We start from the raw sequence: 24,441 nt of genomic DNA on the forward strand, positions 1-24,441 counted from the left end.
GCATTCATGAGCTTTCTGTCGCTCAAGGTTCTGTGTGTGTTTAAGATGTCCCATTTAGCAACATCCTTTAAGAGAGACTGAAGAACTGATTAACTTTGAAAATATGACAATAAGGCTATACTTTTTGTGGTAAGACATGAAGGCATATTTCATGCTGAAAGCTGAGTCTTTAATTCTACTTTCCCATCTCAAGGTATCAGTACCTGGAATAGACAGAAACTTGCCCTACCTGCTCGCAGTGATCTCAGCATCACCCGTGGCGCTGGAAGGGAGCAATGGGTCAATTCCCTCTGCTAACTGCTCTGTTTTTAACAGGTTTTGTAGTGCTTCCCGAGCATGAGTTCAGAATGAAGCGGCGATTGGATGAGCAGGAGTCACCTGTGTACACGTCACAGCAGAGACGTATCACCAGCAGCACCGAAGCTTTCCCACACCAGCACCGTGTGCTTGCTCCGGCCCCTCCGGTCTATGAGGCGGTTTCGGAGACCATGCAATCTGCCACGGGGATCCAGTACTCGGTAACTCCCAGCTACCAGGTGTGTATGCTCATCCCTCAGCCACAGCTTTGTGATCAGCCAGCACCATGTCATGTCTCCATAGAATTCTGTATTTGAGACAAAATTTCATTTTAGTAACCAGGATTTCCTTAAAAAAAGCAAATTGGACAATATGGTTATCGTACATCTCATTTTTAGCACTTACTTTAGGACTGTTGGCTTAATTCATGAACAAACATGGTGTGACTTGGCTTTCTTGGAGATGATTCTTTCAATGATTCTCTCAGACCCTGGTCTCTCAATCCCAGAGGAAGGTTTGTGGAGGGCTTTTCCTCTATTTTTCTGTTTGTCATCAGGAAAAGGTTTCCTCTTGTAACAAACATGCAGTGTCTTGGGTGATCTTAAGCTTAAGAGACTCAAGTGGCATTTAGATTGAAGACTTTCAGGAAAATTGAAATTTTTTGGAAAACATAACCCCAGAGTCATTAGGTGGCACTCTTCCCTCTCTTGCCATCTTTGCAAGGAGCTGACAGTTGGGAACAGGGAAAAGATTGTCCTCGGACAGTGCACTGGAGAAAGCTCTCGGTGAAAGAGCAGAGATAGGCTGTCTGCTTGATATTTGTCTTTTCCATGTTTCTGGCGGGTTGCATCTTCCACACTTCTGGTGCTGGTGGGCTGCTGTCTGTGTCGAGTGCCTGATTTTACACACAGCTTCATCCTTGCCTCTGTAGAAGGGATGTTCACGCTGTTAGTGGCAGCCATGGAGCTACAGAGCTACAGGCAGACCCTTGCAGGGGCTGGAAGAGGGTGTGTTGATGCTGGCAGTCCTTCCTAAAAAGAAGTTGGATGGATCAGCAAGCAAATCTTTTCTTGTTCCTGAGGATTAAATAAAAGAGGCTTGAATGGAAAACTGGGTTTGTGAAAATGATTTTACAAATTGAAACTTTCCTGGTTAAAAGAATGAGAGAGACCCAAAAGTGCATGCCTTCTGTTGCTTTGCCTGTTTTTCAGGAGAAATACCAAGCTGAGTTTTCCCTTGAGCCTGCTGATGTATGCCAGAGTGCCTCAATTGAATGTCAAGAGTGTAGAAGCTTGTAAAGATTCACTCACTCAGATTATTGCTTGTGACATGTAGGGAAAGGAGAGAGCCTTGACTGTTGTCAGATTAAAAATCCCATTTTAATCCTTCTTTTGCAGGCCTTTATGTCAGTGGACATACTGGACAGCCAGTGAGTGTGCAGGGCGGGACAACCTGTGTTTGGAACATGTTTGCAGAAAGGGCTCTCCTGTACTTGGAGTATAGGATGAGAGTTGTCTTGGTTTGTTTTTAGGTCTCTCTGGGTCTTCATTGAAGAAATCAGTATTTTTTGAGGTCATTAGCAGTCATGCCTAAAGATCAGACTGACTGTGTTCTGCTTCCTTAAATTGTATTCCTGTGTCTGGAAAGCCTGATCCTGCTCTCTGCCATGAAGCTGTAGCTGTACCTGATGTCCTCTTTGTCTTGCCAGGTGTCTGCTGTGCCGCAGAGCTCGGGCAGCCATGGGCAGGCCATCGCCACCGTCCACAGTGGCCATCACCACCCTGCGCCAGTGCAGCCCCACGGGAGCCAGGTGGTGCAGAGCCACACACACCCCACACCCCCAGCCGTGCCCGTGCAGGGCCAGCAGCAGTTCCAGAGGCTCAAGGTAATGCCAAGCAGTGCTGCCTGAAGTAAACCAAACACTTCCTAAATCACTGGGGTGGCAACCAGGGACCTTCTTCTATCCTTTTTACCTCCCTGCAAATCTGGCTGGTGATCTCCTAAAAGCTTTCTTGACAAGGATTAGATTGTTCTCATGTTTGGAGTCTGTTGAATGCAGAAATGGACTGCTCTTTCTGCTGAAACCCTGTTGTTTCAAATACCATATTAAAAAAAATTGGACTTGCTAGGAAAATATTTGGGGCAGGAAGGAAAAGGAAAAAGTATTGCTCAGAGTATTTGTATGAATGGGTTAAATTACCAAAACATTTGGTGCTTTTCTGAACACATGGCATATGTGGGTGGTTGTGTGGGAGTAATTTGGGAGTAAGAAAGGCTTTATTCTCAGATTACATGCTATAAAATCCTTAAACAAGAAGAAAAGTCCACCAAAAATAACCTTTGTAAGTACCTACATTTGAAGAAGGCACATACATATCAGTTGGTGCTCATTCCTTAGTCTCTTCCGAATATGGTTCTGAGTCTTTTCCAGTTTTGATAGAACCCACTGCCCTTTCCTTTTGCTGAATGTGGGACACTTCGTTTCTGCAGACCTCTCTAAACACTTTCTAAAAGAGCAGTTCTTTCTCCCAGTGAAATCCATGGAAAATCCTTTGCTAGTGCAAGGTTGGGGCTATACATGATTCTTTCTTCCTTTGCTGTTGTTTAATTTCAGACGGAAAAGAGGTTCTGTGTGTAGCTCTTGCAGCTGCTGAGCATGTGGCCTGGCTGTTTGAGGCACGGGGACTTAGCTCTGGCTTCAGGCTGTGGCTCTTCTTTCAGTACCTCTGAAAATTGGCTGTTGTTACACGAATAGTTCATTAACCTCTTGCTGTTTGAGGTGTAAAACAATTTACCGCCCACAGTTGCCATTTTCAAAGCTCTTCTATGTTGAACTGAAATGTCTGGCTTTTTGAGAGAAGTGCAAGCGTGTACCTGGCAGTCATCTACTACACTGAATATGTGATTTCTACTTTCTGCTTATTCTTAGACTTCCATAATAATTTCCACATATGAATGCAGGAAAAGTATTCAGCCTAGTTCTGTTTATCCTAGCAGTCACTTCAGTGATGGTAAATTTGGAGTATGTTCTTTTTCTCTGAGTAATTCTGCTGATCTCTGTTGCTTTTTTTCCCTTTTCGTTTCTTTATGGCACAGTTTTATCTTGTGGGCCAGGAGTGGGGAGTGAGTACCTCTTATTCAAATGGTGCTGGTAGTACACTAACCAGGCTGATGAGCTTTTTACTCCTTAATTCCTTGCCCAGGCTCAGGGCTAACAGCTGTGTTTCAAATAATGCGTGTCTTACAAAACAATGGGAGGTGAAATCAAGTCTTCTCTGCTAATGCAATCCATCTGATCTGTCTGCAGGTGGAGGATGCATTATCTTACCTTGATCAGGTGAAGCTGCAGTTTGGTAGCCAGCCACAGGTCTACAACGACTTCTTGGATATTATGAAGGAATTTAAATCTCAGAGGTAAGGATCTGCATTTTGCTTCTTCCTTCCAGGGTAGAAAGAGTGTATCTGGACATGGGAGAACAGGGCAGGAGCTAAATTCTGTTCTTTGTGTGCAGAGTAACACAGTTGTGTGCTTTATTTTCTGAAATTTTTCTGAAAATTAAGTGCTTCCCTTCATTTGTACTAACTCTCTGCTTAGAGTGGGAGTTCACAAGTTCAGCCTTGATAGCTGATTCATCTGGCTCTCTGGTTGTCTGCCCATTAATAATGGTCAGACTTGGGACATGATCTCGTAGATTATAAAATGCTGGCTGGGCTAATAAAATAATGCCAATGTTGCTCTTGAGTTCAGCAACATCTTTGTAGGAATCAGTTTTTCATTGTTTCACAGGTTAGAGGTAATGAGGGAGAAAATCTAATGGAGAATTTCTGTGTGGAGAACTTTGTCCCACTGAAAGGTCCCAGAGGATCATGACATTGTTACCTTATTCATTCCTCAGTATCGACACGCCAGGAGTGATCAGCCGCGTATCACAGCTCTTCAAGGGCCACCCAGATTTGATCATGGGTTTCAACACCTTCTTGCCACCTGGTTACAAGATTGAGGTGCAGACCAATGATATGGTGAATGTGACAACCCCGGGGCAGGTTCACCAGATCCCCACTCATGGCCTGCAGCCCCAGCCCCAGCCCCAGCCCCAGCATCCATCACAGCCTTCAGCGCAATCAACTCCAACACCAGCACAGCCGGCGCCGCAGCCTACGCCTGCCAAAATCAGCAAGGTGAGAGGCTTTGGATGACCTGCACTGATGGCACAGGGATCCTGCTGTCTCCAGCTGAAGCTGGTGTGGAGCTAGAATATGAAAACATAACTTCCTTGCTGCTTTTCCATAGTCTTTGTGAACCTTTGCACATTCTGCTTCTGAACTTCACACTTCTGCCACTGTATTAGTTCCTCATTTTCAGCTTCACAATACAGTCATAGTTAATTTGACTGCAATTCAAATAAACTTTTCCAAAATATTAAGGGTTAGGAAATGCTTTGTCTGAAAGACACTCAGAGTATCTGGTAAACAGTATACACATTATTCAGGAAGTAATCCAGCAACCCTAGGAAAGAGGTTCCTAGTTAAAAGCACTGGGCACTCATTAACTGCCTGCTTTTGTGTATGTTGCTTTAGAATAACTTAAGTCCCAAGAAATTCCTTATAAAACAGAGGTTGTGATAAAGTTGTTCCTCTTGGTGTGAAAGTGTGTGTATGGTTTCAAATGCTTAGGGCGATTAAGCCTTTAGGAAACCTTGATTTGTTATTTGATGAATTCTGCATTGCTTGAAGTCTTGTTTTCAGATTGGATTGTTTTTGTAAAGGAGTCTGATTCAGACATCAGCTGGATGGGTGCAGACAACGTCTGCAGGGCAAGAATTTAGGCAAGATGACCATGATCTTGACTCTAGGTATTGGAGTGTGTGCCCAAAACAGAGACCTCTCAATGACAAAGGGAATTTGACTCTCATTTAGATGTAATCCATATGCTACTGTCCAAATGGTGTATTTCACGTGACTGGAAACAGAATAGGGTAATAGGCATTCAAGGAGATTACTCTAGATAAAAGATCATGGATTTTATCCTCAAAATACAGAAATATTTCAGAGTCTTAGGCAGGGAAAGAATCTCTAAAGTTTCAAGAGTTAATTCCTGAACTGCACAGTTAACTAACAATTGGCTGGAAAAGAAAAGAAAAAAGAGGAATATGCAGTTAAAAAGCAGCAGGATTTAAAATTTGTCAGTTACCTGATCTCTGGACAAACATTGCAGGGACATGCAACCTCCTGTTCAGAAATGGCAAACAAAACCATGCTAAAAGGTTTGGAAAGCTGGAAACTGCAAATCATTCCAGAATGAATTTATCTATGTCAGTTACCAGGATATTTTCTGAAGAAGTATTACATGCTCTCAGTGAAGAGGTAGCAGGCTCCTCCTTAGCACCATGGGATAAGTGGTTTTCTCTCTAACAGCCTGAAAAAAGTTGACCTATCTTTGCTGAAACTTTAAAATGAACCTGGGGGGATGGGCTAGGTAATGAGGTGATGACCCTACCAGGCAGGTAAAGCTGTAGGTGAGCAAGGCCTTGTAACAGGATATTTCTGGCCATCCTAAGATGTTTTTATCTACACTGTCAGTCCTGAAAATTCTGTGTAACACAAGTTTTGAAATGTGAAAGTTGAGGGAAATAAGTACTTCCATTTAAAATTGCTCTCTCAAAACTAAAATTTCCCCTGGTTGTTTAGTGTCCATTAGGAGTATTCAAAAGAATTTCTTGCTGCCTGCTCTTTGTCTCAAGAAATTCCAGTTTTCCCTTGCTATTGCCTTTATACATCCCAAAATTCTTCACTAGGGGCAAAATAACTTAGTGTTGGAGCAAGCCACACCTATGCATTGTGGTTCTGATAAATTTTTGAGGTACTTTGTGTCTCTTTGTCAGGGTTCAGTCAGTCCAAAGTAATTAGGAAGCAAAATCAACTTCATTACAGCAGCTTGAATGGTCCTGGTGTTTTGTCTTCGTGGTGGGGTTTATTCTTTGCTGGCCCACTAAATATTTGTCTATCCTTAAGTGGATTAGAAGTGTCTTTATCCTAAACAGAAAGGAATCTGCTGGTTTCTAACACAGCTTGTTTTCTTCTCAGCCATCACAGTTGCAGGCACATACTCCTGCGAGCCAGCAAACTCCCCCGATTCCACCGTACGCGTCACCGCGCTCGCCACCCGTCCAACCTCACACGCCCGTGACAATCTCTCTGGGAACCACACCATCCCTGCAGAACAATCAGCCCGTGGAGTTTAATCATGCCATCAACTATGTCAACAAAATCAAGAATCGGTTCCAGGGACAGCCAGACATCTACAAGGCCTTCCTGGAGATCCTCCATACATATCAGGTGAGTTTTAAAAATAACAAATTTGGGCCTCTATGTGGTTATTTTTCTGCCTTGAAGAGGTAACTGTGTCTGTCCAAAACTTGCATTTGGGTCTTCTGCTGAGTTGGCAGTGGTCAGCAAGTGATCATAGCACGGTTTGGGTTGGAAGGGACCTTAAAAATCATCTAGTCCAACCCTTTGCCATGGGCAGGGACACTTTTCACTAGGTCAGGTTGCTCCAAGCCCCATCCAGCCTAGTCTTGAATTCTGCTTAAACTAAGCAGAATTCTTGCAAGTTGAAAGATTACATAGCAGCATGAAGTAATAGATTTCAGTGCCTCATCTTTGTTTGGAAGTGTCTCAAATGCCTGTCTAGAAATTGGATTTGATGTTTTTCCATGGGTATATGTTGGGAAGAGACAACGTGGCTGTAGCTCTATGTTAAAAGCAAAAAATCCACTTACTTGATGAGTGTCCTACTAGTCCAGGGCCAGTTGAACATTTAGTATACATTTTATAGTATATATAACTGTAGATATTTAGAATATATGAGTCATACATTAACATAGTATGATGGTTTACTTGAGAAGCCGAGACCTTTGTTGTGTCATTCCTTCTGTCACCAAGGGTTTGTTTTGGTTTTTTTTGTCACTTTAAAATGTTTGTGCATCCTTTCTTCTGACTCTTCTCTTTCCTCTGGCAGAAAGAGCAGCGTAATGCCAAGGAGGCAGGAGGTAACTACACTCCAGCTCTGACAGAGCAGGAGGTGTATGCGCAGGTGGCGCGCCTCTTCAAGAATCAGGAGGATCTGCTCTCGGAATTTGGGCAGTTCCTGCCTGATGCCAACAGTTCTGTGGTGAGTAGTCTTGGGCATGGGCTGAAGTACATAGTGAAAATTGGTCTGTATGCAGCCAGAGTTCAGAAAAATGTGCAGTTGCTGTTTGTTTCTTGGGGTTTTGGTGGGGGTTTTTTGAGAGATTTTTAGTGAGTGTGGGGATAGGGTCAGCAGGATAGACTGTTTTCTTTTAAGGGATTTCTATTTTAAATACAATTCCGTTGCCTAGAAGGGTTGTTCTAAAATTGCTGTAACTGCAGTGAAATACATGGGTCATCTAGAGGCAGGAGGAGCAGACAGCCCACCTGGAGTGCTGTGTCCAGCTCTGTGGTTCCCAGCACATTGACCTGTCAGAATGAGTCCAGAGGAGGCCACAAAGATGATGGGAGGGATGGAGCACCTCTGATGAGGGAAGGCTGAGAGAAGTTGGATTGTTCAGCCTGGAAAAGAGAAGGCTTAGAGGTTACCTAATTGTGGCCTTCTAGTACCTGAAGGGAGCCTAAAGGAAAGATGGACTTTTTACGAGAGGATAAGGGGGAATGAATTAAAACTAAAGAGAATAGGTTTAGATTAGATACTAGAAATGAGTCTTCCCTGTGAGAGTTGTGAGGCTCTGGCACAGGTTGCCCAGAGAAGCTGTGGCTGCCACATCCCTGGAAGTGTTGAAGATCAGGTTGAACAGTGTTCTAAGCAACCTGGTCTAGTGGAAGGTGTCCCTGACCATGGCGGGGGGCTGGAACTGAATAATTGGTAAGATCCCTTCCAATCCAAACCATTATGTGATTCTTTGATTTTGTGTGGAACTCAGCCCTAATGGTCTTATGGGTTTGTTTCTGAACAAGCTGTTGAGTAAGACAACTGCAGAGAAAGTGGAATCAGTCAGGAATGATCATGGGGGCACAGTGAAGAAGCCACAGCTCAACAACAAGCAGCAAAGACCCAACCAGAACGGTTGTCAGATCCGACGGCACTCGGGGCCTGGAGCAACCCCTCCAGTGAAGGTAAGAGTATGTGCTGCTCCTTCAGCAGCCCTGTTTGTCTCAGGAGGCTGTGGCAGAGCAGGATGTTTTCCAAGGCCATGTGATTTTTGTGGTGCAGGCTGCAGCTTGAAAACATGGAAACTAATGCTTGTCTTTTTAAAGGAAGCTTTTGCAAGTCCTTGTTTCCAAGCACAAGTCTTTGCCTCTGATTTTTGCAAAGTAGTGATGTTACTGAGGGTGGGAATAGTTACTTTCATGGCCTGAGAAAATAGGGCTTTCACTGCTTTATTAGGAATAGGTAGTTTTATTAGCAGTGTTTAGTGAGGGGGAGTTGTGGAGTGTGGAGACAAAAGTTAGTAATCCCACAAAATAAATCTGTCCAAAATTTGTATCAAATGTTCCTAAGGCACGTAGGAAAAGATAAGCTCAGGGAAAGATAAAGGTGTGCCTGAAAGTTTTGTTGTAGTAGACCTTGGAGCAGATGCAGTGGAATTATGTTTGCTCATCTTTCCTGTGATAAAACTTTTAATGCAGTGATGAATGATTATTCTCTCAGCAGAGTTTGCCCATTTGAGATGATGCACAATCTGTGAGAGCAGTGAGGCTTTGGTAGCGTAACAAAAATTGTCCTATGGCCAGCTGGCTTTGTGTTCGTGCAGGAGGAATAGGTTTGCTTCCTTTATTCGAAGACAGTGTGTCTTGCTTTCTGATGAAAAGCATTAGCAGGCATAATTGTATCATTTAAATCCTGTGATTTATGTCCCCTTCTGCCCTTTCTCCTGCTCTTCAAATCAAGAGCAGCAGAACAAAACACGTTTTGGAGGCAGCTTTCAGCCTTCCTGAGGATGGAGGGTGCAGGGCTGGTATGGGGAAAATAAAAGGTCTTGCAGTGGAATGCAAGAATTACAATTCTGTAGAGGTGTGAGACTTACAGAACTGGGTGACTGCTAGGAAAAAAACACTCTGGTTACCAGTTTTGCAAACTAGTTAGAAAATTAAGATACATGTAGTGTGATTGAAACTATCAGCTAGTTACAGAAAAGAATGCAACAATCTATTACAAGTATGTGGAGTTGTGTGCTAGTTATTAACATTAATAACTTGTAACACAAGTTTTAATGGTTGTTTTCTTCCAAAAAAGCAACCTGTCTAGTATTTGAAAGCACATGGTGGGGTCAGGAAGCTGACACCCATGTGTGAGAGATAATCAAATTACCTCAACTTGCTGAACACCCCTTTTATTTTTTCTTGCCCTTTTTTTATTCTTAACAGAAGAAACCGAAGCTGCTTGGTTTAAAAGACCAGTCTTTGGCAGAAGCCAGCAAACATGGTGTGGGGACAGAATCTCTCTTCTTTGAGAAGGTGAGAGATGTGCTACAGAGGTTGCATGTCACTGATGTATGTCCTTTGTTTATATACGTCTGGATTTTTATCACACTGAAGTGTGTGAGGTTTACACCACGCTGGTAACATTTCTCAGCTTGACCTTAGATGTATTCTGTGACCTCTAAGTCAGATCCATTGAAATTTTTAGAAATCGGTGATGTTTTTTACATGTGTCTTTTTTCCAAAGCTCCTTCTCCAGCTTTCCACCTGCTGCTGCTGCAGTTTATTGCAGGAATGGGAAATTTTTCCTGTAACCCACACTCCAAATTGTTTTCCCGTTTATGAAATTGTTGTACAGCTGATGTTGTGCATGGCATGTCTTACTGTGTTGGCACAGCTTGTACCCATCCACAACCAGCTGCCTGCAGTGGGGAAGCTCAGTTTACAAGGCAGCTGATTCCCATTTACATTGGGTTGGGGTTTTTTTTCCCCTGAGATATTAATCTAATTAATTGCACAGTTGTTACCTGTTGCTGACTTAACCCACAGAACAACCAAAGGAAACAGAGGATGTTTCCAAGTGGTACCTTGTCATCTTCTCTAAGATGTCCATACATTTCCTTATAGCTCAGAGGGAAGTACAAAATGAACTTAAACCAGTCTTTTTAGGTAATATTCTTGTGTTGATGACAGTGTTGGTTGCTCCCTGATGATGTGGTAAATTTTGCAGCATACTGGGGACCCCCTGATGGTAACTGGAAACAAATTTGTTCCTTGTAGGATGCGTAGGTGTTAATATGAGTAAACTTAGAAATCCCTCCTGTGGAATTATAACCATAATGACAAATCTCTTAATAATGATAGATCTTTGTCTGTTGTATAGATCCAACTGTTCTCGTGGGAAAGGTAATGGTGTTGGCATGAACAGTTTGGTTTCTTCATTCTGTGAAGATCAGGGTTACAGAAGCAGGATTGTCTATGTAACCCAAGCTGGAAGCAGGCAGAGACTGGAGAGGTGTTACCCTGGGCATGGGTCTCATACCTCTGCTCCCTACTTGAAATGTTCTCTGGAGTTTAAAGGCAGCCTGAGTGGGTTTGTGGTTATGCAGTTATGACTGATGCTGTCCACAATTCCAGCATTTTGTAATACAGCTGTTAGGAGGTTCTTTCCTTAATTCTGTACTTGCAACTCCTTTCTTAGAGTAATGCTCCAGTGCTGACCTTGCAGGAGATCCCCAGCATGAGAATGGCTCCCATCAGTACCAGTTTCTCTAGCCCTATGTGCATGGCAAATTCTCTATGTTTAGGTCACTTAAAGATTTCTGTGCATCAGTGGGAAGCACAGTGTCAAATTCAGGTTTCCTGGATCTTGCCCTGTTTGATCTCACCCTGACAGCTGCTCTTACTCTCTTTTCTCCTCTCCATTAGGTCCGCAAAGCTCTGCGTAGCACAGAAGCCTATGAAAACTTCCTCCGCTGCCTGGTTATTTTCAACCAGGAGGTGATCTCCCGGGCTGAGCTCGTGCAGCTGGTTTCTCCATTCCTCGGGTAAGTGCAGCCCCTTGCCCTACACAAGGCAGAAAGCTTAATCTTCCTGGTCTTGTTTCTGTTGTGGAGCCAGGAGGGAAACCCAAACCTTCATGGTTTTCTGCACTGTCCTTTCGTATTCCTAATCTGAGAGAGAGGGATTCCCGGCTCTGTCTTGAAAAGCAACATGCAAGAGCAGTGCTGGTGTTGCAGCAGAAGAGCAAACAAAATTATTTATCAGCCTGCTATTGCAATTTCTTGCTTTGGAATCACAGATCATTTCGCTTGAGAAAAGATTGACCACCTAATTATATAGGAAATATCCCTCAAAAACAAAAGACTGCTGATAGAAACTTGCTGAAGTTTTCAAAAAGCAGCTGAATTCTGCTGTGAAGCAAAAAAAATTTTAAGGAACACTCTAGTTTAAATAGGAACTATTACTTCCATGATTTTCAGTAGTGTACAGAACAACTCTATTAATCGGCTAAAACAAACTGATATCCTCTCATTAACTTTGGGCATTAGGATAAATGTTCCTTCTGCCTGCAAAATTGAGTTTCTGGTTCCAAGGGAGAAGGCAGTAACAACATCAACTGAATTCAGGACCCCACTGCAGTAGTTACTGTGCAAAGAAACTGCCCCAAGGAGCTTCCACTTGCTCCACAGCTCCACTGAAATTAGTCAAGTATCATCTGGATATTACCTTTAGGTAAGGTGCAGTATTTGACACACACAAAAAGAAGCCCCTGTAGTTCTCTCATCTACTGACTGTGCTGCTAACTATAGGGATGAATATCTGCATTGAGGAAAGTATAATACAGGGTTTTTATTCTGGAGTTGGACGTTATCTTTTGCAATGAATAAGCAGTGATTCAATTAGCCTCAGTAACAGGTTCAATTCCTCATATCGCTGGAGCTTTGTATGAGAGGACTTGAATAAATAGAGTATTTTTAACTAATAAATTCTTCAGAAAACTTTACAGTCAGGTGAACCTGGGCCTTGTGGGCAAAGCCTTCTCCGTGATTTGGGCTTCTCCATGTAGTCTGGTTGAAACAATTGCTCAGCACTGTAACCTTTTGCTGTGTAGTTATCGAATCTGGGATTGAACAGAGAGAGTCCTCTCTCACCATATTGATAAATTCAGAGGGTTTTCTTGGGCACTGTCTGTAGCAATCGGTTCTAGGCTCAGCATCACAGCTCAGCACTGTTTGATTTCTACTCAGCTTGGTTTTCCCTTCATTCCTCTTATTTGTAGGAAATTCCCAGAATTGTTCACTTGGTTTAAAAACTTTCTGGGGTATAAAGAGTCTGTTCACATGGAGACGTATCCGAAGGAACGGGCTACTGAGGGGATTGCCATGGAGATAGACTATGCCTCCTGTAAGAGGCTGGGCTCCAGCTACCGAGCCTTGCCCAAGAGCTACCAGCAACCCAAGTGCACAGGGCGGACTCCGCTGTGTAAAGAGGTAAGGTGGGAATTGTGGGACACAAGGCGGCTCCTAACAGCCTATTTAAAGGAATGGAGCAAGGGCAAGCAAATTGGAACAGGATGGAGGATTTATTTTATATCCTTGCACGGTGTTGTAAAGGTTTTTGGGGATGTCGGAGAATGTCTGGTGGTGCTGGGCGTGGAGCTGGGGCCAGGCATCTGCCTGCTTAGCACTGATCCAGCACTGATCCATGCTGCTCCCGCACCCAGGTGTGTGTGGGCATCACCATCCTGGCTCAAGATCATCACGGTACGTGTCACAGCCTGAGGTCAGCACACCTGCATCATTCCTGGTGTCACTCCTCCAAACATCTGGCTTCCTCCAGGGCGAAGCATCAGTCTAGGAATTGGATTATGCTGAAAGCTGGCTACGAGTTGATACCCATGTGGCTTTGATGGTTGGCATCAGCTCCTCTCCAGTGGTGTTTGTGAAAGGATTGCATTGGAGCATTGGGAAGCATGTGGAAAAAAACCCCACTAAATAGTTATGATGCTTAATTACTGACATACCTAACACTTGCACATTTTATTTATGATGTTTTATGTAGTACATAAAAGGAAAGGAATATTAAGATTACAAACTCAAACACTTCAAGTAGGAAATGATAGAACTAGTTTGCTCTGTGGTCATTAAGTAATTTCAGGGATCCCTTACAAGATAGCCTGTAATTCAAGATTATTGTTACCTTTTGACCAAAATTCTCAATTGGTCTGCTTTCAGAAGTTGTGTCTAGGCCAGCTTTAAAATAAAATCATGTTTCCCATAGACAGATTCTCCCATGTATTCCCTCTCATGCTTCTTTATTTCTCCCTGAAATGCTGAGGTTTTAATTTAACTTCTGACACATCTCCCAAAAACATCTTGTGTGATGCAGTTACAAATTTTTGTCCCTGTGAGAATCTAATGACTTGGTTGTTCAGGCTTCTTGTTTATGAAAACTGGGCCTGGCTTTTAAGACTGCTTGCCAAAGTTGTTGTTTTTTTGGCATCTTTGAGGTTGGTTTGTTTTTTGGGTTTTGGTGGGGTTTTTAAAAAATTCAGTTCTTGTATTGAAAGCTGCAGGTGCTCAGCTGCTTTGTCACGAAAAGTGATGGTTAGGTATAGGTTTATAATCCCAATTAGCCTCATTTGGAGGCAGCAGCCATGTCCTGTCTAATAGTCAGGTCTGCTGTAGTGACCACCGTGTTGGTAATGGCAAGAAACGCACAAGGAACCAGCTGGTTGCAGTTGACTAATCCAAAGTAGCTCCTGTCACTTCTGTTTTTTGCTTCCCTTCCAGGTTTTTTCCTAACAGCCCCAGGTAGTGAATTTTTCAGACTGCCTGGATGTTTGAGTTCTGGCTGTTTGGGGTTGCTCTGTGAATGCTGGGCTTTGGAGGGGGCACACTGTTTTTCCAACTGGGGAATTAGATCCTCCCATCAGAAACCTAGGCTTGGAGCTGGCCAAGCATGGCCTCCTTGGAACACTAACCATGGCTCTTGTTCTCCCTCTGTCTCCCTCAAAGGTTTTGAATGACACTTGGGTCTCCTTCCCATCCTGGTCTGAAGACTCCACATTTGTGAGCTCCAAGAAAACACAATACGAGGAGCACATCTACAGGTGTGAGGATGAGCGTTTTGAGGTAAATTGTTTTTTCTTTGATTCATGTCTCAGAAAGCTCTGTTCTGTGAACAGTTAATAAGCTTGATGTAATGAAAGCTTTAATACTGCATCTTTTTATTGTGTCTGTCACAATAAAAATTTTTTGGCATAGAAGCTTGTATTCTCTTAATGCAAGAAGCAGTGGCTGCATAACCACTAACTTGCCACCCCTGCCCCTCACTTTTTGCGTGGAGCTCTTTGTTCACCCCACTCCACATTTAAATTGTTGAATGGACAGCATAGAATTGTTGCATGTTTTCTGTTCTTTGTGCCCATGTAGTGCATGAGAACATGCATTCCCCTGTAATCATCTGAAAAGCTGTACATTCAGGATGTTAAATAACTGTCATCTTGACTGGAAATGGAAGTTAGCTTGACAGTTACCTGAATCCACCCAGATTTGGCACGTCCTTTTGTAGAGTAACTGTCAATTGTGTTCTGTTCCCAGCTGGAAAATGTAATTCCTGACCAGTATCATTCTGGGAGCCTTTAAATTCTTACACAGTGTTATCAAAGTAGCTGATAAAATATATTTGTATTACTTTAGAGCAGCTGAACACAAAAGGGCTCTAGTATACCTTGTTAAACAGGCACAGCTTCTTGTTTCATGTCACTTGAATGTTTGCTTCTGTGAAGTATCATGTTTTGTCTATTCAGTGACAGCTAATGCACTGTTCTCTCCAGCTGGATGTTGTCTTGGAGACCAACCTGGCAACGATCCGTGTTCTTGAGGCAATCCAAAAGAAATTGTCGCGCTTGTCTGCTGAGGAGCAGGCCAAATTCCGGCTGGACAACACTCTGGGGGGCACTTCGGAGGTTATCCACCGCAAGGCTCTCCAGAGGATATATGCTGACAAAGCAGCTGACATCATCGATGGGCTTCGGAAGAACCCCTCTGTGGCTGTTCCCATTGTACTGAAAAGGTACTGAGTGCCCCAGCACCCTGCCCCGGGCGCCCTTCCAAGGGGTAACACACTGTATGTGGTCCAAGCTTATGGAAAAGTGGCTAATTTCTTCCCCTGGGGAGTGTGACCTCAACAAGGCTGTAAATTTGCCCCGAAAGGTTGCAGCTGCCCCATCCCTGGATGTGTTCAAGTCTGGAGGAACAGGGCTTGGAGCAGCCTGGTCCAGCAGAAGGTGTCCCTGCCCATTGTGTGGGGGCAGAACAAGATGAGCTTTCTGATCCCTCCCAACCCAAACCATTCTGTGATTGTATTCTATGAAATTAAAAAGTTCATTTATGTTCTGGTCAGTTGGTGTATTCCATAATAATCACTTAGAAAGTGGGATTTACCCTTCTGAAATAAAATCCTTGCAGATAGAGAGCTTTTGTTGTTCCCTTTTAAACCTTGTTTCTTCCCTAATGTCAGCACTATGTGTAATATAGGGAAGCTACTGTGTGGATTGTCCCGGGGTAAATGTGATCCCTTTTCAAATTCCATGGCTGCATGTGCCCATGGGCTGAGATCATGGTGGCTTGTGCTACCCTCAGATTCCCAGTCCTGTTTCTGTTGTCAACCTCCCCTTCCTCAGTTAAGAAAAGGGAGTGGATGCTGCACTCCTTGGGGAAGCTTGAGGAGATGTCTAAGCAGAAGATAATCTTCCTCAGTCTCTTTTTGTTTCTGTGGGACTGCTGGTCCTGTGTTTAGCATTCTGGAGATGGGGGTAGCAGCCTTCCCAGGATACCTGCAAGGTCCCAGTTTACCCTCTCTGCTGCAAGGACACTGTTCTTAAACTGAATCAGGGGTACTTTGCTTGGGATACTGAGTCGAGGTTTCGGAGCTCAGTCTCAGGACACTCAGGTGCCCATGCTTTGTTCATCATCCAAACTAAGCTGCTCCTGTTCCACAGCTGGAGCTACCTGACTTTCTGGGGATTTCTGAGAGACCAGGGCCAGCTGGTCTCTGTCCCTTTATCCCCTCTCTCTACTGTGGACAGTGGGGCTACTTTGTTTAGGTGGTTTTACTTAGATGTGAAAGAAACCTAGAATGCTTTCTCAAGAAGACCATGTACGGGGTGCTCCTTTCTGTGGGATGTCTTTCATTCCTACACATTTCATCAGAAGTTCAGCTCTTCTCAACACTTAACCAGGAACCACAGGCCTAGGTTTTTCTTATATGCTCAGCTCTAAGCTCACCCTTGTTTTCTCAATCCAAGGTTAAAGATGAAAGAGGAAGAGTGGCGAGAAGCCCAGAGAGGGTTTAATAAAGTCTGGCGAGAGCAGAATGAGAAGTATTACCTGAAATCCTTGGACCACCAGGGCATCAACTTCAAGCAGAATGATACCAAGGTCCTGAGGTCAAAGAGTCTCCTCAATGAGATTGAAAGCATCTATGATGAGGTAAGATGGTCATCAGTAATTTCCTTCCTTCAAGCTTCTGTACTTTGCTAGTGCAGTTTCAGTTTCTGTTGGGGGGAGAGAGGTGACTTAGGCTGATTTTTGTGCTGTATTTCCTATGCAGAGGCAAGAGCAGGCTTCAGAAGACAATGCTGGAGTCCTTACAGGCCCACACCTCTCACTAGCCTATGAAGACAAGCAGATTCTGGAAGATGCTGCCTCTCTCATCATTCACCACGTGAAGCGGCAGACGGGAATCCAGAAAGAGGACAAGTATAAAATCAAGCAGATCATGTATCACTTCATTCCAGACCTGCTGTTTGCTCAGCGAGGTGAACTCTCAGATGTGGAAGAGGAGGAAGAAGAGGAAATGGATGTGGATGAAGCTACTGGGGCTGCAAAAAAGCACAATGGTGTTGGGGGCAGTCCTCCCAAAACCAAGCTGATGTTCAACAACACAACGGCCCAAAAGCTGCGGGGCATGGATGAGGTCTACAACCTCTTCTATGTTAACAGTAACTGGTACATCTTCATGAGGCTGCACCAGATCCTGTGCTCGCGGCTGCTGCGGATCTGCACCCAGGCCGAGCGGCAGATCGAGGAGGAGACACGGGAACGAGAGTGGGAGAGGGAAGTGCTGGGCATAAAGCGAGACAAGAGTGACAGTCCGGCCATCCAGCTGCGACTGAAAGAGCCCAGTGAGTGACTTCTGATGGAAGGCTAGGGGAGAAAGGTGCTTCTGTTTGTAGCATGATGACAGGACTTGTTTGGTGTCTTCAGACATGTGACAGCAGTGACCCTTTAAGATTGGGGGTTCTCTTTTGTTATCCCTGGTCAGCACTGAGGAGATGGAAGAATGTGGGGAACATGGGACTTGAATAGCAGAAGTTACCTCATAAGAGCTTACATTTTACACTTGCATACCTAAAGTAGCTTCAAGCTCCCTAACTAAAAACTTTTTAAAAAGTCTTTCAGGAATAAAAGCCTCATGGAGAAGGCTAGAGTTAGAAAGCAGGAGATTAAGAAAAGAACTGTGGCCTTAAAAGGAGTTACTTGTGTTCATAAAAGACAAGTTTAACCCTATTCCAGTAACTAACTCTTTGGCTTGAATGTGTCACCTGAGGACCAAAACTCAAAGCAACCCTTCTTGGAGGTGGTACCTTCATCTCTCCCCTTCTCTTTTGTTGCAGTGGACATTGATGTTGAGGACTATTACCCAGCCTTCCTGGACATGGTGCGCAACCTCCTGGATGGGAACATGGACTCATCACAGTATGAAGACTCCCTGCGTGAGATGTTCACCATCCATGCCTACATTGCCTTCACCATGGACAAGCTGATCCAGAGCATCGTTCGACAGGTGACTGCCAGAAAAGGCTGGGGAGTAGGTGGGATGGGGAGAAAGCAGAGAAAGCAGACAGGTTGTTTGCTGCAGTGAGAACCCAGGTTTGCACTGGGGGCAAGCTGTTGTATACCTAAATGGAGAATTTCAAGGGTAAGCAGGTCAATTCAAGGTATTTCTTAACCCAGCTCTAACCTTCATGTAAAGACATGGTAGAAGGTAATTTCTGATCCATTTAAATTATTGAGAATAACCTCTGCCTGTATATGGAGTTCTTTTTGCTTTCCAGATGTTTTAGGATATAAATATTCAAAGCAATTCCAGAGCTAATCTAGCTTTAACTTTGAAAAAATATCCATGACATTTAAATAGTTTCTTTCCTTTACATCAGTGCTGTAGGAGCACTGCATGCCTTTTCTAAAAATTGTTGTCTCTTTTATCTGGCTGCTGGAGTAGCTCATTTTGGCTCTTAAAGTCTACTCCTTTTATTGGGCTGGTAGGAAGAATGTGTGAGAAAGGGAAAAATTCTTCATGTGCCTTTTTATACTGCAAAGAACAAAAACAGACACAAATGGCTGGAAGTGGAGTGGCCCAAACAGCTCTTCTCTTTCAGAAGAGTAGAGCTGCTCTTCAGAAGCCCTTCAGTCCATAGATTAACTGAATTCAGAAGACAGTTGGGAGACTGACTTTTCATTTTTAAAGTTGTACAAAATACAGATTTGATCCTAAACCTCTCACCCTTCTCAAACACAGCAGCAGCCCCTTGGTGAGAAGGATGGATATACTGTGTCATGGCGCTGTGGCCTGCCCTCCCCTGCTGCTAATCAGAATGTTCCCTGCCTGTAGATCTTCTCTGAGTAGTTGTACTTTGCCACGTCCTAATTTTTTTTGAATATATTGTGGCTTTTTTACATAGCAGCAGAAATCACCTGCAACCAAAAGAAACGAAACTCATGCATTTTCAGCTTCTTTTCTGCTTGAGTTTAAACCCGTGGTTACATCGTTATTTATTTCTATTCTGTGCTGATAGGCATGTAGCAGCCTCCCTGGCAAACACCTTCCCCCTGTTCTTCCTTTTTGCAGCTCCAGCACATAGTGAGTGACGAGATCTGTGTGCAGGTAACAGACCTTTACCTGTCAGAGAACAGCAATGGAGCCACAGGAGGCCTTCTTGCTTCCCAGTCTTCTCGTTCGCTTCTGGAGGCCGCGTACCAGCGCAAAGCGGAGCAGCTCATGTCGGAGGAGAACTGTTTCAAGGTAAAGCCACGCTGTGAGTCACAGTGTAAAAGCAGCATGAGGTGAGAGGGGTGCCTTTTAAGAAGGGAGAGGCACCAGTCTTTAAAAAAGAGAGCCTTGTTCAGGCAGCCAAAATTGAAGAAAATTAGCCACATCTGTCTTGGGTTGAGCTGGCAAAACGCCAACTGCCCAACTTAGAGGGTTAGAGCCTCCCTCCCCCCCACCAAGAAAAGGGAGAAAAGAAAAAAAAACTCTGGAAACTCAAACTAGGTTTATGCTTAAACTACCTATATATATCTATGCAGAAATGAGAAAATTCAAGGAAACTACAGTATAACACACACTTACACAAGTTAGAAATAACCAGAAATAACTCCTCGCTCCCCATTGAACACAAATCCCACTATTCTAACTAAAAATCACTCCAGAGAACTCAATCCCTAGAGGGACAGATTAAAGCAGAGAGAAGGACTAAGAACAAACATTTTACTTCCATAAGATAACATGATGGTAAGCCAGTACTCTGTGCCTGGTCCTTCCTGCACCTCCTGGGATGGCACCGTGCGTCCTCCTGGGACCACAGTTTGAAGCAACTGACCAAACCACTCCCATAGTGGCTCTTATCCTTTGAGATGATGTCGGAATATGGTATGGAATACTATTGCCTAGAAGAAGTCAGCTGTCAGCTAGCTCAGCCCAGCTCAAGTCAGCTGACAGTCTCAGGCCTGGTCTGAAATCTAAAGCGTAAATTTAGGCCTACGTAGCTAAACCCATAACACCATCCCAGCCAAAACCAGGACATGTTGCCAGCTTTTGGGACATGGATCTATGTACCTGTAAGGGCCCCTCAGAAATGAGTTTTCAAGGAGGAATATATTTCCTGGAACATTGGTCAATATCCCCTGTGCTTCACAGCAGCTTTAGGTTGTACCATACTGACTGCTTGGCTGTCACTGATTTTAATTTGTTAGTTCAAACTCTTCTGTTTCTCTGGTGTCTCAATTTTGTTGACTGTGGGAAGATCTGCTCCTGCTGACTGGGCATTAAATCACTGCTGCCTGCATACATTGCTAATAAACTTGTGCTAATCAAATCCATACTTCTTTGCTGAAGTGGCAGGAAGTGGTCCGGCACTTTCTGAGCCAGTAAAGTACTTTGGATAAAAGCCTCAGTGTGTAATATCTCTTCCTTTGCCCTCCCACTTACTTTGGCGGTCAAGAAGATTTCCCTTAAAATTCTACCAACTTACTTCATTCTCCCCTTGCCCCAGTGAGATGTGTTTTTTTCTATTTCAAACCTCTTTCTGAAGTCCCTTCTGCTTTTTCTTTATAGCTGATGTTCATTCAGAGCAGAGGTCAAGTTCAGTTAACCATTGAACTGCTGGACACAGAAGAGGAGAACTCGGATGACCCTGTGGAAGCAGAGGTATGGGCAGCTTGTCCAGAGAGCTGACTGAGGGTCGGTGTTGCACTGGACCAGTGTGTCCAGTTGATTGGCAGTGTGGTCCCCTAGCACAGGACAAAAGAAACATCAAGACATGCCATAAAACTTTCAATGATGTGAGCAGGCAAATCCTTCTTGGCTTATTTTGTATTAGAAAATGCTCAAAACCATACAGAGAAACATTGTACCTTCCTTTTGGGCACGTACACAGAACCTTTAAAAGTGACTTCCATCTTAGCCTTATTAACCATCCCATGTTGGGTGGGAAGGCAGGAGCTGATGTGTGCTCTGTGCTTGCTTCCAGCGCTGGTCGGACTATGTGGAGCGGTATATCAACTCCGATTCTACCTCCCCTGAGCTCCGGGAGCACCTGGCCCAGAAACCTGTCTTCCTGCCCAGGTGAGTGGCCAGGCTGAACTGTGAAAGGACCTTATAAACCATCTAATTCCAACTCCCTGCCATGGGCAGGCCACCTTCCTCTAGACGAGGTTGCTCCAAGCCCCATCCTGCCTGGCCTTGAGATCCACCAGCTACATCCAGCCTGCTAATGCCAGAGGGTGAGCACTAATTCCAAGAGAGTTTCTCTGATTTGCAGGAATCTGAGACGGATCCGTAAGTGTCAGCGTGGTCGGGAGCAGCAGGAGAAGGAAGGAAAGGAAGGAAACAGTAAGAAATCCATGGAGAATGCGGAGAGCATGAACAAGCTGGAGTGTAAATTCAAACTGAACTCCTACAAGATGGTATACGTAATCAAATCTGAGGATTACATGTACAGGAGGACTGCGCTGCTGCGAGCTCAGCAGGTAGGAGCCAGCAGGAGAACTGGGTTGGGCTGCTGGTGTTTCCTGGGACCCAGGGGAAGGGAAGGAAGCAAGCATTGCCTCTCTGGCTGTTCTGGAGCTGTGAAGATTTGGGTTTATTCAAGATAACAAGAGCTTGTGACTGAATCAGTGAAATTCAGGAGGATTCCATTGGAGAAAGCTTATTTGGTCATCTGAATGCTTTGGCAACTCTCCTTTTCTCATCCCATGGGAATATTTCCATCTGCTTCAGTCATGTCTTTAGATTTATAAAGCAACTAGATACCATATTTCTTGCTGATGAGATACAAATAATGATTTTGTTTCATTAGTTTTAAAGTAATTCTGTTAAATTGCATCCACAACAGATGAGTGTTTTATTGCAGTAGTGACTCTTTGAAACATTGATAGTGAGGATTTTGGTTAAATTCCATCTGGCACAAACCTCAAGGAAAAGTAAACTCATAAACAAGATACAATGTGCCAGTGCACTTCACAGAGAACCTGAACACAGATTCTTGAAGTGTTAAATATATAGCATGTGTCATAGCCCTTGGTTACTGGAATATATTGAAGGATCTGTATAAGCTACATTGGATTTTGGATACAAATCTATTGGATTTAGCAGTTAACACCACAAAGCAGTCTTTGGGAGGAGAACAAAAGAAATAATAAAATCTCTAAGTTGTAGTCTGGGAGGTTTAATTATATTGGCTGTTTTCAATTATGACTAGCCATAGCTTTGTACCATCTATCTGGGATTTTACATTCCTTAAGCAGACACTAAAAATGTGCAGAGACCAGAGCTTCTCAAGCCTTCTAGATCTGACCCGAGTCTTAATTTTCTATAGCAGTTGTGTCCCCAGTACATGTCATGCATGTTGAGCTTGCTTTTTCCTGGGACTGTACCCCTTACTGGGGACTGGAAACAGACCCTGAGGGCTGGGAAGAGCAGGGCTTGTGTGGTCCTGGGTGCTGGAGGAGAAAGAAGAGGAAACAGCAGCATCTTCTGGGCAATTCAGAAGGGACTCTGAGCTGGGCATGCAACTTTCAGACTCCCACAGGATATGTTCTGAATCTCCAGCCTGAGAGCTGCTGTATTAAACAAAGAGCATAAACCTTTTGGTATTTCTGAGCCCATTTTGCTACTAATTTTCTTGGAGAGGAGGCTTGGGGAACCTTAGTTAGATCTTTTCCTCTGCCTTTAGCCTAGTGTCACAAATTCCCTCTATGTTTGATTCCTTTGGTTGTTGTCAACCAGTAGCCAATCTTTGTGTGTAACACTGCAGTTTGGAGGTCAAAGCTGCCTTTTTCTAACACCTCTCCCTATTTCTGCAGTCCCATGAAAGAGTGAGCAAGCGGCTGCACCAGCGGTTCCAGGCCTGGGTGGACAAATGGACCAAGGAGCACGTGCCCCGCGAAATGGCAACCGAGACAAACAAGTGGCTCATGGGTGAAGGGTTGGAGGGCTTGGTGCCCTGCACCACCACCTGTGATACAGAGACCCTGCACTTTGTCAGCATCAACAAGTACCGTGTCAAATATGGCACAATATTCAAGACATCCTAAAAGTCCCCCAGGGCGAGGGAAGAGCCCGGGAGATGTGTGTGTGTGCGCGCGCATCCAGGGAAGGAGAAAGATGCCTTTCTCCCTTACTGTGTATCTCCGTAACATGGCCACTTGACTAGTGTGTGGCTGGTACAACCTGTCACCAGCGGGATTCCCTGTGGGGATGTGAATCTCCGCCTGGGACCATGGGCCCTTGGCCCTTTCGGGGTGAGAAGGACCCTTCTCTGAACTTGAGCCATCCCAGAGAAACACAAGAAGCTTGTACACACCAGCAGCGTTGAGGCTTTGACTCCCTGGAGGCCCTAAGCAGTGAGGAAAGAGAACTGGATGCTCTCCACCACTGGACTGCTTGGAAGTGTCCCCAAAATCCCCAGGTGCCTGTCACCACCAGATTCCCCTCTCCCTCACGGGCTCTAGTTCGAGGCTGTGGGGCAGTGGACCCTGGGTTTTCTGGCTCACTCTTCTCCCTCCCAGGCTGGACTCACCCTGTGCAGATCAGTCTGTCCTTTCTAGTGCCAGTGGAACTGTTTTATTTTGGGTTGGTTTGGGTTTTTTTGTACCTGCTTGTTTACTAGTCTCTCCTAGTGCCATGCACCAGCTTTTCACACACATGTACGTACACACACACAGCAGAGAACAACACAATTTTAACATGTTCCCCTCCTTTTTTGTAAATAAATGTACAAATTGTCAATTTTTTGGGGGTTTTTTTTGTTTGTTTGTTTTGGGGGTTTTTTGTTAGTTTGGTTTGTTTTGGGTTTTTTTAATTAAAGAAAGTATGCTTGATGTGCTAGCATAACTGTACTAGCTTCTTGTGTACCATACTACCAGGTGGCTTGAGAATTAGTACGGACAGACAGACTGATGGAGACATTTATTACACTTTTTACCAAAGGGAGTTACCATTGTAGTGCTTTTGTGTGGAAACTTTTTTCTCATTTTTTTGTAAATAAAAGAAATAATGTCTTTGTTATTAACTGGAGGAAGATACTCGCTCACCCACAGACCTGTTCCTGATCTGAAAGGCACCGTGCAATATGCAGTTTTTGGGGTGGAGAAGAGGAGGGAAGGGAGGAGTATGCAACCAATTTTATAAGATTGACTTCACAATCCAAGAGGAAAAAGCAGAAGGTAGTGTGTGTGTGTGTTTGGGCGTTAAACAACAGAGGTATAAGCAGCCTGTAAGAGATACAAATATACAGTATAATTTTAAATATTTTTAATTTTTGGCGCTTTTTTTTCTGGTGGGTAATTTTTATCCACCTCCTCTTCCAGCTCCAAGGATCTTCACTTTTGGGAAGTG

At 44.1% G+C, this 24,441-nt stretch overlaps 1 protein-coding gene across 2 annotated transcripts in view; it reads left to right on the forward strand.

Annotated features, from left to right (window-relative positions):
• The window catches only part of SIN3A (SIN3 transcription regulator family member A), a 32,212-nt gene extending 8,101 nt beyond the window's left edge, over window positions 1-24,111 (forward strand). For both annotated transcript variants that reach the window (XM_071568360.1, XM_071568359.1), the window contains exons 2-21: window positions 316-536; window positions 2,006-2,182; window positions 3,605-3,711; window positions 4,194-4,476; window positions 6,382-6,633; window positions 7,316-7,468; window positions 8,290-8,448; window positions 9,700-9,789; window positions 11,182-11,300; window positions 12,536-12,746; window positions 14,274-14,390; window positions 15,095-15,333; window positions 16,568-16,751; window positions 16,873-17,446; window positions 17,939-18,108; window positions 19,174-19,347; window positions 20,659-20,751; window positions 21,074-21,168; window positions 21,365-21,572; window positions 22,908-24,111. In XM_071568360.1, the coding sequence (XP_071424461.1) occupies window positions 348-536; window positions 2,006-2,182; window positions 3,605-3,711; window positions 4,194-4,476; window positions 6,382-6,633; window positions 7,316-7,468; window positions 8,290-8,448; window positions 9,700-9,789; window positions 11,182-11,300; window positions 12,536-12,746; window positions 14,274-14,390; window positions 15,095-15,333; window positions 16,568-16,751; window positions 16,873-17,446; window positions 17,939-18,108; window positions 19,174-19,347; window positions 20,659-20,751; window positions 21,074-21,168; window positions 21,365-21,572; window positions 22,908-23,138 (3,825 nt within the window). In that variant the 5' untranslated portion in view covers window positions 316-347 and the 3' untranslated portion in view covers window positions 23,139-24,111. The remainder of the gene's footprint in view (window positions 1-315; window positions 537-2,005; window positions 2,183-3,604; window positions 3,712-4,193; window positions 4,477-6,381; window positions 6,634-7,315; window positions 7,469-8,289; window positions 8,449-9,699; window positions 9,790-11,181; window positions 11,301-12,535; window positions 12,747-14,273; window positions 14,391-15,094; window positions 15,334-16,567; window positions 16,752-16,872; window positions 17,447-17,938; window positions 18,109-19,173; window positions 19,348-20,658; window positions 20,752-21,073; window positions 21,169-21,364; window positions 21,573-22,907) is intronic.
• Window positions 24,112-24,441: the final 330 nt, after the last annotated feature.

The sequence above is a fragment of the Pithys albifrons genome, chromosome 13 (genome assembly GCF_047495875.1).
Source record: "Pithys albifrons albifrons isolate INPA30051 chromosome 13, PitAlb_v1, whole genome shotgun sequence".
In the NCBI taxonomy this organism is placed as follows: domain Eukaryota; kingdom Metazoa; phylum Chordata; class Aves; order Passeriformes; family Thamnophilidae; genus Pithys; species Pithys albifrons.